Source organism: Chaetura pelagica, unplaced genomic scaffold, assembly GCF_000747805.2.
Source record: "Chaetura pelagica isolate M959 unplaced genomic scaffold, ChaPel_1.0 scaffold575, whole genome shotgun sequence".
NCBI lineage: Eukaryota > Metazoa > Chordata > Aves > Apodiformes > Apodidae > Chaetura > Chaetura pelagica.
In genome coordinates, this window is record NW_009953200.1 from 864,616 (window position 1) to 881,822 (window position 17,207).

Sequence of the window (17,207 nt, forward strand, 5' to 3'; positions counted from 1 at the left end):
TGCTTAGGTTTGAACTTAACCAAATGTTGAATACAGAAAAATGAAGACGCGACTGAATTTTCTAAAAATGAGTGTCCCTTGGAACCAGCAGCGAGGGGGGTTTTCTGTGGTTTTTATTAAGCATGATTATATGCAGATTCCTCGAGTGCTCAAACAGTCTGTCTTGGGTTGCTATCAGGCATACGTGATGTACACCCTGTAGCTGGTCACATGCATTTCACTGTATCAGCGTGCTATTATTTATTAATCTTTGCAGTGTCTGAATTTATCTAGCATTTTAAAGAGAGGCTTACTCTAAAATGCAATATTGCACACAAGGTTTATGTGACCATGTTCTGTTTTTAAGTTGGGAACAGGATACAACTCATTTCCAAAGTAGCTATTAAAGCAAACTTTCTTAATATATTTTTTTTCCCTACCAGCACAGGGTTTCTATTAAATTAATTTTGCCATTATCTAGAAGAGAATGCAGAAAGACTTTAAGGATACTCTTTATTGTTATTTTGGAAACTTTAATAATTTCTGTAATGATTTTATTAAGGTTTGGATTTCAGGTGAACACTGGTACAGTAGCACAAGCAGATATGCAGTTTTTCAAATTTTGACTAGGTCTTTTAACATTTGTTGAAATCCTTACAAGATACTCTTCTATTTGTAGCATCATATAGGTCTGTCTCCCCATCTGTCTCTGTTTTTCATGACAACGAGACTCTGGTACATTTTTTTTTCTTTAGTACTTATTCATTGAAGCCCACTGTAAGGCTGTTTCTATCATAGTTATTTGTCCAAAAGCTTTTATTGATTATTTGTGATAAAAAGATTTCTTCATAGGGAAGAATTTTAACCTGCAAGCAGTGAATTTTATTTCATTAGATTTAGTTTTATATGGCAGAAAAACAAATGCAATCAGAACTCATTTATGTAATATTAAATAAATTGCCAACATAACGTAGTGCCAAAATCTTAGGAAGATTTAAAAAATAAAAAATTCTTCCTGAATTATTTCTTGTTAGGCTGCATTTATTAAGGAATTAATATAAAAGCAAGGGTCTGAATGTAAGGTTCAGATCCCCTCCAAAAAAATCCTTATTTAACAGGATATCCCTGAGACTTTTTTTTTTTTATATACTTTCAGCATTGGCAGCCTGACTAAAAGAGTCTCATCTGGTTTAACTAAAATCTTTGCATTACTTGGCGGTGGTTTCTTTTGTACGTGGTGCTTAGAGCTCATTGAAGCTCCAACGGTACAGGAAATGCAAATCATGCAAATCATCCTCACGCTGACGATGTACAGTGGCGTGATTGAGCAGCAGTACGTATGGCTCGTGGGCTGACCACATGAAAGAAGTCATCTAAAGACCAGATGAGCCCAAGCTGGGTTAAGTTAGACTATGTGTGAGCTTCAAAGCTTATAGAATAGCATCCTTTTTAAAAATAAATTTATTTTATTAATAACACCTGCGCCGAGTTCTTAAACAGTGAGAACATGTAGAGACGAACGTTACATTAAATATGGGCCGTACTGGAATCAGAAAGGCAAAGTTGTTGGTTTTGTGGAAATTCAGGTATGTGTTCCCATCGGTGGAAGTAGACCACAGGCTAATGCAAAAAACAACCAAAAAAAAATCGTCCAGATCATGTTTGTTGAACATAAAAGCCCAGCTCTCTTCTGCTTTTCAGGTAGAAATGAAAATAAACTGAAGATAAAAGAGGATTTTGTCTGTGCAGGAGGGTTAAGAACAGGCTTTCTGCAAGTGCTTTTGAGTGGAGAGAAGAGGGAGCTTGAGTGCTTGCTGCTTTGGATTTCTCAAGTAACTTAGAAAAAAAATTCCTGCCTTGTGGGGTTTTTTTTTTGTTTCCCATACTTCTGAAGAGCTCTTTCTGAAGTTCCAGGCTGTATCCTCTCAGTGAAGCTGAGCTCTCATGTTCTCCAAGTCTGAACCTCAAAGGTGGTGGGGTGGGAGAGCAGCTGTGGTAGGAATGCTGGGCTTCAACCGGTGACTCTTGTGAGGTGGACGTGCAAAGACCTATAGGTACAACCTAAGTTGAATCTTGGGTAAAAATTGCTAGTTAGTCTAACAAGCATTTTTCATATTAATCTTGCAATGAAAAGAGAGCTGCTGGTGTATTCTTAAAGACATTGTTAACTACTCTTAACTTTGGTAATAACATTGGTGACTCCTTGGCTTCTAGTAAGGTTCTTATTTCTTACAAGGGGTTTTTTTACAGCCTTCATTCACTTTTCTTTGGTGTTTTGATGTTTTTAAAAATTCAGATGCATTCAAGTTATGTAACGTGACACAAAGCTGGGAAATGTCAAATCTTGAATGATTTCTATGTAATCTTGTTTATTTTTTCCTTGAAACAGTAGCCCTGAGGAGGCCTGTGGTGGGGACTGATCAGGACACTGCACTGTGTCACCTTGATGGATGTAATTTTGGCTTGATATTCTTTACTAGTGCCCCACTCCTCTTGGGTTTTGTACTTTCTAGTACAAAGTACTAGTATCTGTGGTATCTAAACACAGGAGCAAGAAGAATGGAAGAAACTAAGTTTTTACACTTTACCTACTGGTTTGCTGCTTTCTCATCAAGTCTCAATCCACAGGTCCTGCATCAGGAAAAAGGAGTTTTCCCATATATATATATACACACATTTTTTATTTTTAACACTAATTATCTTCCTTTCTTTAATGTCATACATGAAGCCAAGAGGAGCATTTTCCCCTCTCGATGTGGCTGAAGGTTGGGGCAGTCCCTGCTGTGCTAAGCCTGTGCTGGTGGTGGTCATGGGGCTTGGTGGGGGGTTTTAGGTTCAGTTGGGGCTGGAATGGTTGAGTTACTTCCTTCTGTGTGGCTTGTTTGCTTATTAATTTCTTTCTAAGAGGAGAAATAAAGGTGAATGAAAGGATGATACCCTGAAATCATAGCAAGATGCTGGAGAAAGGAACATGGTACATAAATAGTTTCCCTGAGCCTGTTTGCAGAGTCATCCCTTATGGGGGTTATTCACGAGACTTCTTCTGGCACAGGTTTCTAGGCATGCATTTGTACATCCAGCACACCCTTAGTGTTTTAATAGAAGCAGGAATTAAAATAGGAGATAATATTAAATTATCTTTTAATACTCAGTGCAAGAAATAAGATTCCAAGATGCTGGAGCTCACGGAGAAAGCAGAAGAGAAATTTTACAACTTGTATCTATAACAATTTAATGTAATTTAATATCCATTTCAGTGTTTGACAGGAAGTAGAGCTTACTTAAATATTTGTACCTAAGAGGACTGGGCTGTATAAAGATCTTTGAATTTCGAAGTTAATTTGTTTCTTCCAGCAATATATAGAGAGATATACAGAAAATTAATCCCATATGATTGTACAGCTACCAGTGCCCCAGAACTTTTTTGGAAACTCTTTCCAAAGAACATCTCCGGTCATCTTGACAAACAGCTTGAGTAAAGTTTCCTTTTCAGGAGCCACTGAAAGGTTTTGTGTATAGTCCAAAGGCATCACTGGAAAAATGGTGTTATTTGGAGACCTTGACCCAAACTATTTCACTTTGCTCAATTTTTGGAGATATGAAAGCTTGTCAGTCAGCCACCTCAGACAGATTTTTAGCTGTCTGTATCACGGAGATGCACTGTCTTTTCCCAATAACAAATTAGCTGTTGTCAACAATTTTCCTGGCCACAGTTTAAATAGCTTAATCCAGAATGCCTCACAGTTTTATGGTGGAATTTGATAGAAGTGCAGAAGATGCATGTAGTGTATAGGCCTGTTATGGGTATGTGTCATGTGCCTCTATGCTCAGGCATGCAGACATACATGCATGTACATGTCTTATCAGTGTCTGAAAATGTCATCTCTGAAAACACTGACTTGTGTATGGTCTCACAAAGATAACATTTTCTTTCAGGATATCTGTCAGGTGCTGTGATGAGCAGGGTCCAGAAGATATGTAGACAGTGATGTGATCATGTATGAGTTGATTAAATCACTTAGACTGTGACAATTGGTTATCTTCAACTCAGGCTTGGGCTCCTGAGTTCTCACTGTGGCACTGGTTCTCTTCATGGCCCTTGATAAACAAGCTTTGGCCTCAGTTTCTTAATCTTAAAGATTAGAAAGCATATAGAATATTCTTCTGACTTTTGTTTTGTGTGACTTCAGCCCCAGAGGTGTGTATTTCTCCTGCATGTTACTGGGGAATAATGGGCATTCAGCACTGGATGCTTTATTTAAAGAGAAAAGATAAAAAGATTCCAGAGTTGCATATGAGAGGTGTTGGGAAAATATAGTTTATGGAATACCTGCAAGCTTAAAAGCCTACAAACATTTTTATTATTAGATTATTCATATTTTTGCTGGATTTTTCCATGGGGGAAAAATAATCTCAAAATGTTGCAATCTCAAAACAGTTCAGTTTGCTTGGGGATTGCATCTGTGTGGTAAAAATTGACTTTATCGTGACAGTGACTAGTTGTTAACCCTACAAAACTCTCAGCCAGGAGCTGGAGACAATTTAAAAAATGGGCAAAAAGCTTTCCTTTCTGTCCTGTCAAATTCTCTCATAATTTTAGCACATTCTGTATTTCTTTGAATTCTCTCCTCTGTCTCTCTCCTCTTGTGTTAGTCCCTGATGTCTCACGTCAGGAGCTCCAAACTCATTTCCCCAGGCTGCAGAGCTGAGACCTTCCTATTACTTTTCTTTTGCTGGTGGCATTATATAGAGGCCTGTTATGATAATGTGGAATAAAATGATAGGACATCAATACAGATTGCACTTAAAATTGTGTTATGTAAATGGAAATAAAACAGCTTATGGTATATGCCAGGCATGATGCAAGTTTTATTTAATAAATACATGACTGAAGGATTACATTCAATCCAAATGCTCCCCTTTGTGATCTGTAGCCATGTTTGCAGAGAAACCTCTCTTAAAGCACTTACAGCTTAATTCAGAACAGACAAAACAATTATTTTTTGAAAGTCTGATGAAATATGTTTGGCAGCTTTTGAATTTAGGAGAGTGTTTGTCTCACTTCTTTGAAATCTCTCTTCAGTTGCTCGTTCAGCCATTTCGGTGTAATGGTTCAGATCTGGTAGCGAGTAGATCTCGGGCTTTGCTGAGATAAAAATGATCTAATGTGCTGGGTCCTGCACTTGAGCCACAACAACCCCAGGCAATGCTCCAGGCTTGGGGAAGTGTGGCTGAAAAGTGTCTGGCAGAAAAGGACCTGAGGATTCTAATTGACAAGCAGCTGAACATGAGCCAGCAGTGTGCCCAGGTGGCCAAGAAAGCCACAAGCCACTGGCATCCTGGCTTGTATTAGAAATGGTGTGACCAGCAGAAGTAGAGAGGTGATTGTCCCCTTGTCCTCAGCACTGGTGAGGCCACACCTGGAGTATTGTGTCCAGTTTTGGGCACCTCAATTCAAGAGACATCTCCAGGTGCTGGAGTGAGGACAGAGAAGGGCAAGGAAGCTGGTGAAGGGCCTGGAGAATCAATCTTATGAAGAAGACTTGAAGGAGCTGGGAATGTTTAGTCTGAGGAAGAGGAGGCTGAGGGGAGACCTCATCAGTCTCTACAACTACTTGAAAGAACATTGTAGAGAGGTTAGTGCTGGTCTCTTCTCACAGGTAATTAGCAATAGAACAAGAGAGAATGGCTTCAAGCTGCAACAGGGGAGGTTTAGACTGGACATTAGGAAAACAGTTTTCACAGAAGGAGTGGTCAGACACTGGAATAGGCTGCCCAGGGAGGTGGCTGAGTCACCATCCCTGGATGTATTTAAGGGTTGTTTGGATGTGGTGTTGGTGAATGTGGTTTAGGGGAGGACTTTGTAGAGTAGGGATGAAGGTTGGACTCTGTGATCCCAAGGGTCTTTTCCAACCTGAATAGTTCTATGATTCTAATGGGAAAGTCTAGAGGCTGAAACTGGTGTGGAATACACGAGGACTGAATTCTTCCTTATTGATAAGGATTTTCCTTATTGATATTTCCTTTTGAATATTGATCTGTGGGCTGTCCCCATGGTTTTGGTGAAGTGCTCATTGATAAATATCTCCAGGTGGGTAGGGACGTGTTTTTTCAGTACCTGCCAATAAGTGGGGCTCTCCTGCAGCCTCCTTTTTTATTGTCCTAGTGTCTGAGCATCACCACCTATCTGCAAGAGATGCTGGTGGAGCAGCAGTGTTGGATGCCCAGCAAGATGTTGCAGTGGTCACAATCTCTCAGGACTAGTGAGTAGCTCATGCTGTTCCATGTTAATATTTGAGAACTAGTTATGATACTTGATTTTGCCTTAAACAGGCAAATCAGAGAGCCACAACTCTCCTAGAAACCTCTGGCTGGATGCTGTGACGTACCCTCTCTTCTAGTGGCACTTTTTAATTTAGTTTATTATATAGATAGTAGATATACAGATCTGAAGGCTCTTAAGCATTAACTGATCTTATTTCTTGAGGCAACAGACATATCACTTTTTCTTCTGTAAGTATATATGATGTATATTTATTCACCAATGTGCAGCTCTGTCTTAGAGGACAAAGATTGACACTGCACAGTGTAGTGTTATAGTTGAACTATTGCATGAACACAGAGCAGGAACATGTAAATTGTAGTTCTGATTGTTAGGTCCCTGATGGCATTGAATAGTTTGCTCTGTGCCACAGCAACAATTATAGAAGTGTGAAGGGCAGTTTTGAGAACTATATGCTTGCATGTTCCTTTTTTTTTTTGGCAATATTTGATTAAGGTATGTTTTATAGATATAAATATATGAAGGACTATGCACTTTGTAAATACAGATTAAAGTCACTAAGTTATTCCTAATGTTCTGTAGTGCTGTCTGCTCCTGACAAACATCTGATACGGATCATATGCCTCTAAAAAGAAAAGTTCCTCAAGCAAAATATCCCTTTGAAAACAGGTTGGAGACACTCACATTCTCTCGCTTGCTCTCACTCGCATGTTACATTTTGGCACATTGTAGAAGCAGGTAGCATATCTACTACCTGCTGTTGAAAGTGTTGAAGATACTGAATTATTTATTCCATCTTCTGCACTATCCAAACTCGTTTTGGGTAGTTTGACACATCTCGGTCTTCCATATGGATACTTCATGGTGACAGAGTTGCCAGCTGCTCAGGTTTTGTGACAGTCTTGAGTTTTTCGAGGACTGTATTAGTTTTCTGGGAAGAATCCTGCTTTTCCTGAGGTCCCCATTTGTAGGCAGTACTTCTGCCTTGAGTTGATTCTCTGGAGTGGGAGGGGGTTTTTTGTGAAAAAAACCCAACAGAACCCTAGAGTATTTACTTTTTTTAACGGAAATTGTTTTTATAGATTGCACAAGATGAAATCAGAGCCATAGGATACAAGAAAAATGTGAAATCCATTTGCTAGGAAAACAAAGTTCTTTTTAGTGCTAGTCTTCAAGTTTGTAAAAAAGTGTTTAGTTATCAAGGTGCATAAGGCAACATACAAAGCAGTCTGAAGTGTTTTGGAGAACAGGATTTTTGAAGCACTTGAAGTGTAAAACTGCTAACTGGTCTGCTAAGACCTTGCTCATCATCTCTGAGATGGCACAATGGGAATGGGGCTTCTCTTGTTTTAGAACATAAAATGTGTAAACCTGAAAATTGGGAGAAGATTTGAGTTTTGAGTTTGCCAAAACTTTTTAAAATAAAGGAAAATCAGCCATTGCTTTACTTTGCCATCCATGCATTCAAGTGTCTATTCATATAAAGCTTTTGAAAGGAAAGTGCCTATTTTGGTGAGCCTGTGCTGGGTTTGATTTCCCTTCAGTGGGATAAATCCATCTCAACTGAAGGGAGGTCCACGGTGTCCATGACATCAGCTGCCTTTTTTGTGTCATCCTGGATCCAAAATGATGCCAGGTGATGTGAAGTGATGGTCCTCAAAGATTGTGGTTTAGTGTTTTAATATGGAAAGCAGTGGTGTTATGTGTAGTCTTAGAACTTCTCCATATTCCTGCGACCTCCTGGGCATACTGTGTTTTTCATGCCAGTCATTTGACATGTTTGTTTTCTCTGCAGTTGGACAGATAAGACACCCAATGAAAATAATTTGCAGCCTTTAAAACAATAAATAACATTATTTAATTGTTACCTAATTGAGTAGAACAACAGTTTTACAAGTCTTTTTCTTGAGAAAAGTCTTTTCACTGTATATCACTACATCCCATCTAGTGTTCATCCTCAGGAAATTTGTTGCCTTCTGACATGCTTGCCTTCGTTGCATCATTTAATTGAGTGGAGTGAATCCATGCCTCATAGACCATCCAGCAGTGGCTACTTTTCACTAGTGGGTTATTCTAATTTGCTGATGTTCTGCTCTTAATAAGGTGCCTTCACTTCCTTGCTTAGTGCTGTCGGTGTGAAGTCTGAGTGAGAAAGGTAATGTGGATTCATGGACTTCTCCTTTCCCCCATGACTGCAGCTATAGCTGCTTGGTCTCGACCTCTCCTTTCATGGAAATAGGGAGGATGATGTAGCCCATGGTGAACAATCTGGCCACTAAAGTGAAAATGTGCATCTGTCAGTAGTTAATTGAAGCCAAATTTAATTACAAATCAGGGGAAAAAAATAGTACCACTCATGTCATAAAATTCGAGAAGCTTCAGTGGCGTTGCCTAAAAACCAAAAATCCCAATACAATATACACCCCTCAGGAGTCTGAAAGTCTTCTGTGTGAGATAGTCTCTTTCAAGGTTATTTCTTGACATTAAATAGAAAAGTAGCTTTGATTGACAGTTTTCACAACCTTTTTGGTATCTTTATAAGTTTATAAGGTAAGTGTTGAAGGCTAGTTCTTAACAACTTGTATCTTCTGCAGATCTGGCTCCAGAATTGGATTCTGAGATTTCATTGTAAGAAAGTATTCTGATCAGCTGGTTGAAATACAGTTTCAGAGGGATAGGAAGGAATTGAGATGATTTACAAATGCATTTATGTAACCTCTTGAATATTTTAAAGGTGAGAGATTTGCTATTATTCACCTTCAGCCCCATTCTGCTTTTGATGGGTAACATCAGTGGGGTCAGCAGGTTGAAATGGGAGGTTTTCCAGAACTCTCCTTGAGGTCCTAACAGAGGTCTAAAAGTCTGGGTGGCATGAGGGGACTTAGGGAAGGATAGGACATACAGTACAGGAGCTGGAAATGCAGCTGCCTTCTACTCCAGGTGTACGTGCAGAGGGTTTAGAGTTGCTTAGGGTATGGGATATATATGAAGAAGGGGAAAATCTGTGTGATTTATGGCCAGTAAATTCTATTGGAAAGTGTAACTGAGGCCTGTCACAGTAGGAAGAAGCATTTCAACTTACCATCCAATGTTATATGAGAGAGGGAGAATGTATTTTTAAATAAAAATATCAAGAAAGGATTGGCAGTTTGAGTTAAAAATGAGCTGTTCCTTTCTACTCTGTTTTACTGTACGAGGCAAACCCCAAATCCCAAACTATTGAACTGGTAGCAGCCATGAATATTTATCACTGTGTACTATATGTAGATACAGTAATTGCAGCAAAAGGGAAAAATATTTTTCTTTACAATTAATATTTGTAAACGTTTATGGAAGTATGTAACAAATAAATAAGACAAACACATGGCCTAATTAAGATGAAAGGCATGACAACCCTTGTGATTTGTTCTGAAAAATAAAGAACATTAAAATAGGAAGACTTAATTATTTCTGTAAACATTTCAAATTATGCTCTATCTAGAAAACCTTAATTTATGAGATATATATTATAATATCTATAAGCATTTTTTGACGTTTGTACATTCCATGTAAAAAAATTATTGTTAATTTATTATTTATTATACAGTAAACTGTCATATTATCACTTATTAGTATTTATTGTTTAGAAATTCAGAGTCATCTATTGTTAAATGGGAAATGGAAAAGCATTTTGTATCTGACTGCAATTTGTGTGTTCTTGCTGTAGTGATGAAAATGCAACTTCTGCAAGTCATTCATATAAAAATGTGTGTAATAATACACAGAAGTAACAGGTCTGTTTAACATTGTAGGCATTAATAATGCCATTTGATGTACAGTTTAAATTTGAAAAATAACTAAAAGCCAAATCCATGGACTTGCCTGAGTTGCTGGGTAAAAGTCAAGGGAACTGTATGAGGGAGGAACCAAACCCCTCAGGTTTGATCTTGAGGAGCTTGAAGATGCCATTGTCTTTGAAGCCCTTGTATCTCAAGGTGGATATGTTTATGGTCACACATCTTATCTTTTCCTTGACCTTTAAGGAGGCAACATAGCAGAGAAGTGTTCAGTACTTTTTATCCTAAGTCTGTTTGCCTTCACCAGAAGTGCCCCTACTCGCACTGCAAATGGTTTCTCCAACAGCTCCTGTTATTTGCTAGAAAACTGTGGTTTCTGGAGAAAATGTAGCCATCAGCAGTGGCTTGACTGTATTCTGTGTTTTCTGTTGGCTTGTAGTGCCTGTGTGGTCCCTGGGGGCACCTTGACTTGCTTCTGCTGAGTGCACAAGTACTATGCCTAGGATAAAGTTGTATTTGGGGTAAAAATCTGAGGGTTTAAGACTGCTGTATGACTTCAGGCCTGCCAATTGGAATTTGAGGAGAAACATCATTTGGGACTTGGCAAGAACAAAGTGGTTGGTACCTTGTGAGGAGTATGGTGGGATTTGATACCTCCAAATGCTCAAGATTTTAGTACTAGATTGATGCAAAACCACTTTTTCCAGTCTGAAGGATGGATGAATGTGAGTCAGTAACATCTAATGAACAGTCTTTTTGTTTTTTTTTAAAGTACCTACAAGGTACTTAATCCCCTTAAAAGGCTCATATTTGTAGTGAAAGCCAAATCTATCTCTGTTTTTTCATAATACTGCACCTGGCAGACAAACACTGCTCGTGCCTCTGTTCTGGACTGCCAGATCTGCAATCCTAAACTCATTTTATTGTGAATGTCGTTGGTTTGCAGCAGAGATTTATGGCCATGGATTTAAGCTGCTGTGCAGGAAGGTCCCTGTTGCTGCTGCAGAATTGGACCCTATAACATTCCTCCTTTTTCAGGGAAAACTGGCTTACCTATGCTGCGATGCAAATGGTGTCCATGTTCGTCAGTCCTGTGTCCTGGTAGAGCTTCTGCCAGGCAGAAGGAATATTCCAGTACAAATCAGGTGCTATTTTAAACTTGCTTTGTGCTCTGAGCCTGGTGAATTGAAGAGTTCAGCCTCCATATCCATAGATACATAAATATGCCCTGTGTGGTCTCCCAAGGGGAAGGCAAAATGTGTTTTTGGTTAAGTTGCATAGTAATTTAATTGAAAGATTTAGGGCAATGCTATAAAAGTAAATCATGGGTATGGGACACACAGAAGATTGATAAAGCAAAATAAAAATACTTTAACACCCTTACCTTCATAATTTGCTTGACATAAATGGAAACTTGTGTTAGTCATTTTGTCTGCCAGGAATTAAAAAAAGTAAAGGTTTTACTGCTTTTCAGTCTTTTGGTGTAAAATAATGGGAAATTCAATAGCAAAGGTCAGAGTGTTCTCCAGACACACGGTGGCTCTGAACCTGCAACCTTCCCCTCCCATGAATAGTATGAATTAAGCACACGCTTAACTTAATTCACGTAAGCGGTTCCTCAGAAGTCAGAAGGACTATTAAGTGATTCAGATTAAGCACAAGCTTAGTGTAAGACCAGAGCTTGTGGGGATGGTGGCCCTGAAATCTGGCCAGGCTCCAAGGCAGGGATGCCACTGCAAATGTGATGGTCCTGCTCTATGGAAAGAAGGTCATTTGTAACACAGAAAAATACTTGGGGATATTTTGGAGAGGAGAGCTAGGGCTGTTGCCTTAGAAGTGTGACCTTCAGCACAAGTTTTGTGGGGATTCACACACGTACATTTATTGAAGAGTTCTGTATGTATTATATCTTGTAGTATTGATAGGTCTAGATAAGAATGCCATAATAGCAGTTGAAAAGTGGGGGGTTTTGTGAGATGGTAAGTTAATGATGTAGCTGTTAATTTGAATTTAGCAGACGTTTTAAATATAGGTTTCTCTTACAGAGACAAAAGTTGCAATTTAAAGCTCTTTGGTGGTCTAAAAACAGCTTAATTCTCTAGTAGCATGGTAATAAGTACTAATCCAGCTTATACAGTGATTGTAGTATGTCATGTTTGTGAAAGATTGCCTAACTCTGCTTTCTCTGGGTTTTATGTTAATTTTTTTAAATTAAACATAAAACCTTATAACATCTTTATGCTGAGATAAACTGTTCAATTTAACTTGTGCTCAAGCAGCAGCTGTCAGGAATTATCATGTTTGGAATGTTCTTGCCATCACCTTGTGTCTCTACCTCCCAGATACACTCCGTGGGATGATGAAGCTCACCTTGTTAGGATTTATTACTTAAATAATAACCTGGGGTAAAATGAAAGTTGATGTCACACGGAATGACAACTGACATATATTTATGTTGCACATTACATTATGATAAACTTTCCTGTCTTCCTCTTGTAATAGGTGTTAAGTGGAAATACATTCCAGCATATATATCCTCCAGTGCCCTGCATGAGTCCGTTAGCCGAGTGCACAGTTGCTCTGTGGGCATGTTCATGGTGACTCGTGCTGTCAGGTGTTATTTAAGCTTATAATGCTGGAGAAATTTGGTTATTGCTGGTAGTTAGGCAGCTTTTTTTTTACCAGTAAAGAAACAAGAGCATCTTATACTTGTAAAGTTCAATTCTGATAATGTGAGTGAATCAGAAAAGGTGTTTTCTAATAAAATGGTTTTATTTTCCTTTTTTTTCTTGCTATAAGAAGCGAGCAGGGTCATTTCAGGCTCTCAATCTGAATTTACTAGGAGTCACGCTGGTTTTCTCTTGACACTGGTTTATTGATGAGCTGGGCAGTCATAAGCAATCTTTTTGTTAATTGAGTCTTATCGCATCCCATTTACACAGAGAAATTTTGTGTCTTCCTCTTGCAACCTTTCTGACTTTCTGGCCTTTCTTGCCTTGCTAGAAGCCAGCCTCCAGCTCCCCACTGATGCTATCGAATTCTCCAGTTTGCCTAAGCCAGTATGCAAACATTATTTTCCTTCCCTGTGGATATAACCATCTATTTTCGTATCATTCTCCTAGTTATTCGTTTTGTCAGTCTGAGCGAGTTCAGAGATTTCAGTGCTACATGGTTTTGTCCAAGCTTAAATCTTGGATCTCATTTCTCATCCCGCTCCCCATTGCCCTTTTCTCTCCAGTCGTCATGTTAACCTTGGCACCCCTGCTGTCTTCTCTTTCCACTCTCTCTGTGCCTTGCTCTGTGCTGCTTCCTGTGTTTTCAATCTCAATGTGCCATCTCTTTCCCCCCACTTTGTTCAAACACAGCCAAGTTTGTAGACACTATCCTGCATCGATTCAGTTTCCCCCCTAATTCCTCACAGAAAAATCAGTTAAGGGCTAAGCTATAATGCAATCCAGAAATAGCCAAAATTTTGCCAAGCAATTATTTGTCTCATTTTTTGTGATGTTTGATGTACATTTTCTCCTGTTGGTGTTTTGCTCTGTCAATTCATTGCTGACTTTGCAGCCATCTCTGATCAGGGGTTTTGCGGTGCCCATAGGAATCTTTCCTGCCTCTGCTCTGAGCCCAACACCCAGATTGTGACCAGGTCCAGAGGTTCTTACTCTTTGTGACAAATAAGTGATGACTTAAGTAAAACTGTATTTTCCTTAGTATGGCTTGTAATAAGCCTGAGCTCATATCTTAATTGGCATTCTGTTTGATAGTCCCTTTAGGAGGATCAAATATTTGATGAACAAGACAATAACATTCATCTCTTACTTTCTTAAGCCTTTCAAATTAGCATTGACTCAGGTTGATGAAGATGGATACAGGATCTGTTCTCTAGGAAGTGTTTGGTCTGTAGATACAGATTATCTAAGAAGGGTGTATGTTAGCATAGGTGATAGGATACATCTGGATGTCTGGGGAAACTCAAGAGTTTTAAGGCTGACAACCAGAATCAGAAGTTTGCAATAGTCATGAATAGCCTTGTTTGTTTGGTAGTAATCTTGAACACAAAATCCATGTAAAAATAGGAATAATGGTAATAAAATAGGATACAGAATAGGAAAGATTTTAAAAGAATAAACATTGTGTAAATCAATTTTGAATCTTAACCACTGAAATGGTAGAGAGAAAAAAAAATCAGAAACAAACTGTTGAACAGTAGTTTTGTGGGCAATAAATACCTGATCTCAGTTTATTTTCTGTTTGTTGTTGTTGTTTTTTTTCAATCCCCTATGGTAAGAAATTTAGAACAAAAATACCTGTGGCTCTGTAGTTCTCTGTAGGTTCAGGATTGAAATGGCATTATTCAGGGGACAGGAGATGCTCACCAGCTTTTGGTGAAATGCAGGGAAATTTGCCACTGGTTACAGCAGGGTCACAATTTCATATTACACTTTTAAATACTTTATTTTCTGGTAGCCTGGTAACTTATTTGAGACTAAGACAGCACCTTGTTAGTGTTGTTTGTGTCTTCTTTGTGTCATGGAAGGATGTGGGCAGTGCGGTAGGCTGCAGAATAGCAGGGGTGCTATGGCAATACTGGGGTGCAAGGGTAGAAACAACATTTCATTGTAGAGGATACCTAATAAAAATGTGCAAATAAAATGGAGAAAGGGTGGGAGAAAAAAAAAGAGAAAGAAAAGAAAAGCAGACCATAGTAGATAAGTGCACTGCATAAATCAAAAGGGTTTGTGTCATAACATGAACATGTACTATTCCTGCTCATATATTGAATTTCAGTAGTTGGTTGCATAAAGAAGTAAAGTGTAATGAAACTGGCAAGCAAAGTATTCCCTAGTCAGCCTTATCTTTGTTCCATTTGTCCTTCAGATACAGCTTTTCTTGCCTTTTTCAATAAAATCCATCCAGCTTTTTTTATTTTTTTTATTTTGCATCTCTCTGTAACCGAGCTGGGAAGACCAATGAGATTCGGTGCTTTTCTAGTTGGGTTCTTAGCAGCTGCTTTTTAAGAGATCAAAACTTTGAATGCTGCTACATGGTATTAAGGCTTAGCTATTGATGTGTCCCTATAGGGGTTATGTTTTTCTTTGGGGGGGGGAAGAAGGGGAAGGGGTGACCCCTGTGAGCATGCTCACCGACAGCAAACACTGCTCTCCTTGTTTTCCAGGATCCTCTTTGCAAGCTCAGTGCTTAACCTGGCTGAACTTGTCGCCCTCCGCCCCGACCTTGGCAAATTGAAAAAGGTCCTCTACTTCCATGAGAACCAATTGGTGTATCCTGTCCAGAAATGCCAGGAAAGGGATTTTCAGTATGGATACAACCAGATTCTTTCATGGTAGGTGTTTCTTGCACAGCTGCCTGTTATTTAAGGTGTCCTTCCATCTACAACCATGCAGTGTGATAAACCTGAGGACTCCTGTACAAATGGTGACCTTATAGCAAACCGAGGTACCAGGAGAGCTCCAAAGAGAGATTGGTAAAAGTGCTGTGGCAGGAACAATCTGCTCTACAAACTCATCTCAATTTCTTGTATAAAGTCCACCAATGCTATATTGGGCTACAGTGATGTACCCCTTAGTGATGCAGATTTTGTCTTGGCCGTAAAGAGATGCTTTGTTTCATGGGTGCTTCTCAAAGCTGCAGCTAATCAGCTCTTGCTTGGCCGTAGCTTTTATGGCATCCAACTGAAATTATATACAGGGTTTTAGGGAAATAAACAGAAATTAAAATGTACTGCAGCACTTGTGAGGAGAGGGCAGTAAACATACCAGATAAATCCTTAGATTTCTTTCATCTAGTATTCAGAGATTGTGCAGTGCTAAAATACCCAGACGTTTTAAAGGCTGTGGTCCTTTATTGTTGCTAAAAACAAATGCATTTCTTGAATCTGAGTTAATGAAAGAAGTTAATAACAGCAACACTGAAAAGCTTTGTGGTTAGGCACTGTACAGACCTAAGCAAAACTCAGTTGTTTTGATCTGAAATGAATTAATTTCCATGGTCTTTCTCCCCTGTCTGTTAGGCTGAGAATTATTAGGAACAGAGATGGAACGTTTTAAGGTGCAAGTTGAGCTTTTGCATCTTTATAATATAAGCCAGTTGATACTGAGATAATGATCTGTGTATACTCTGACCATTCTGTAGCTACTTCTGCTGCTGCATTTGCAACATATTTTGCTTACTGGGCTCTAAAGATGGGAAAGTAGAGTGAAAGATCTTTTGAAAACAGAAGCAGCCATTTTCAGATTTTATAACACAAAGCAATGATTTTTGGCACTAGCACAAGGAATATTTTTTGTGTACCTTTTTTGCTTTATCATGGCAGGTATTTTTTACACATCCATTGTAATCCAATATATTTATCTTCAAATAGGCATTTTTAAGTTTATAAGTGTCTTTTGCCTTAAAAAAAAAAAAGATTACTTCTATAGATGCTCCATTCCTTTTCAATCTCCAATAGCTTCTCCATGTGATGTTACCATGTTTGTCTTCCCTTCTGGTCGCTGCAGAAACCCCATTTTTAACAGCACATAGAAGCCATCTCCTCTGTACTGTTTCTAACTACCCTGTAGTCATCTGCAGAGAAATGCAATCTTCCCATCTTCCAAATCTATTAGAAATTTCCAGTTTTGCATAGAGGCTTTGGAGACAGTTAAAACTGGAGGAATTTGAATCTTCAGGTTGGTGCTTTGAATCATTAAGAAAGATTTTTATTTTTTTTTCTCCTTAATTATCCTATAGAGTTAATGTAATAAAATCCTATTTTTCAGTGATGTTTGAGATTCCTTTTGGATGTTCAGGAAGTAAGGGTGACAGGATATTTTTTATTTGCCAGTGTTATACTGAGCCACTAGGAAAAAGTTGGGCAGGCCTCATGCACAAGAGAAGCAGAGATGATGGTATTGGAGCCTTTGCTACATGTCAGAGAGCAGCCAAAAATGTGCTGGGCTCCTGTGTCGTCTCAAGTCATCTGTAAATCAGTACAGAAGAGATGACTGGATCATTTGTACAAAAAAATGAGGGAACCAATGGGTTAAAAGCTATAGATGGGGAAGAGGGTGGGATTTCAGAAAGCATTTCAGCTTCTGCAGCCTGCTTGAGAAGGATTATTTCTCTCTCTAATGTGTTTGGTTTGGGTTTTTTTGTACTTTTCCTGC

General features: G+C 38.8%; 1 protein-coding gene across 2 annotated transcripts in view; it reads left to right on the forward strand.

Annotated features, from left to right (window-relative positions):
* GTDC1 (glycosyltransferase-like domain containing 1) overlaps positions 1-17,207 on the forward strand; it is a 126,303-nt gene that overhangs the window by 18,501 nt on the left and 90,595 nt on the right. For both annotated transcript variants that reach the window (XM_009997400.1, XM_009997401.1), the window contains exon 2: positions 15,218-15,385. In XM_009997400.1, coding sequence (XP_009995702.1) covers positions 15,218-15,385 — 168 coding nt within the window. The remainder of the gene's footprint in view (positions 1-15,217; positions 15,386-17,207) is intronic.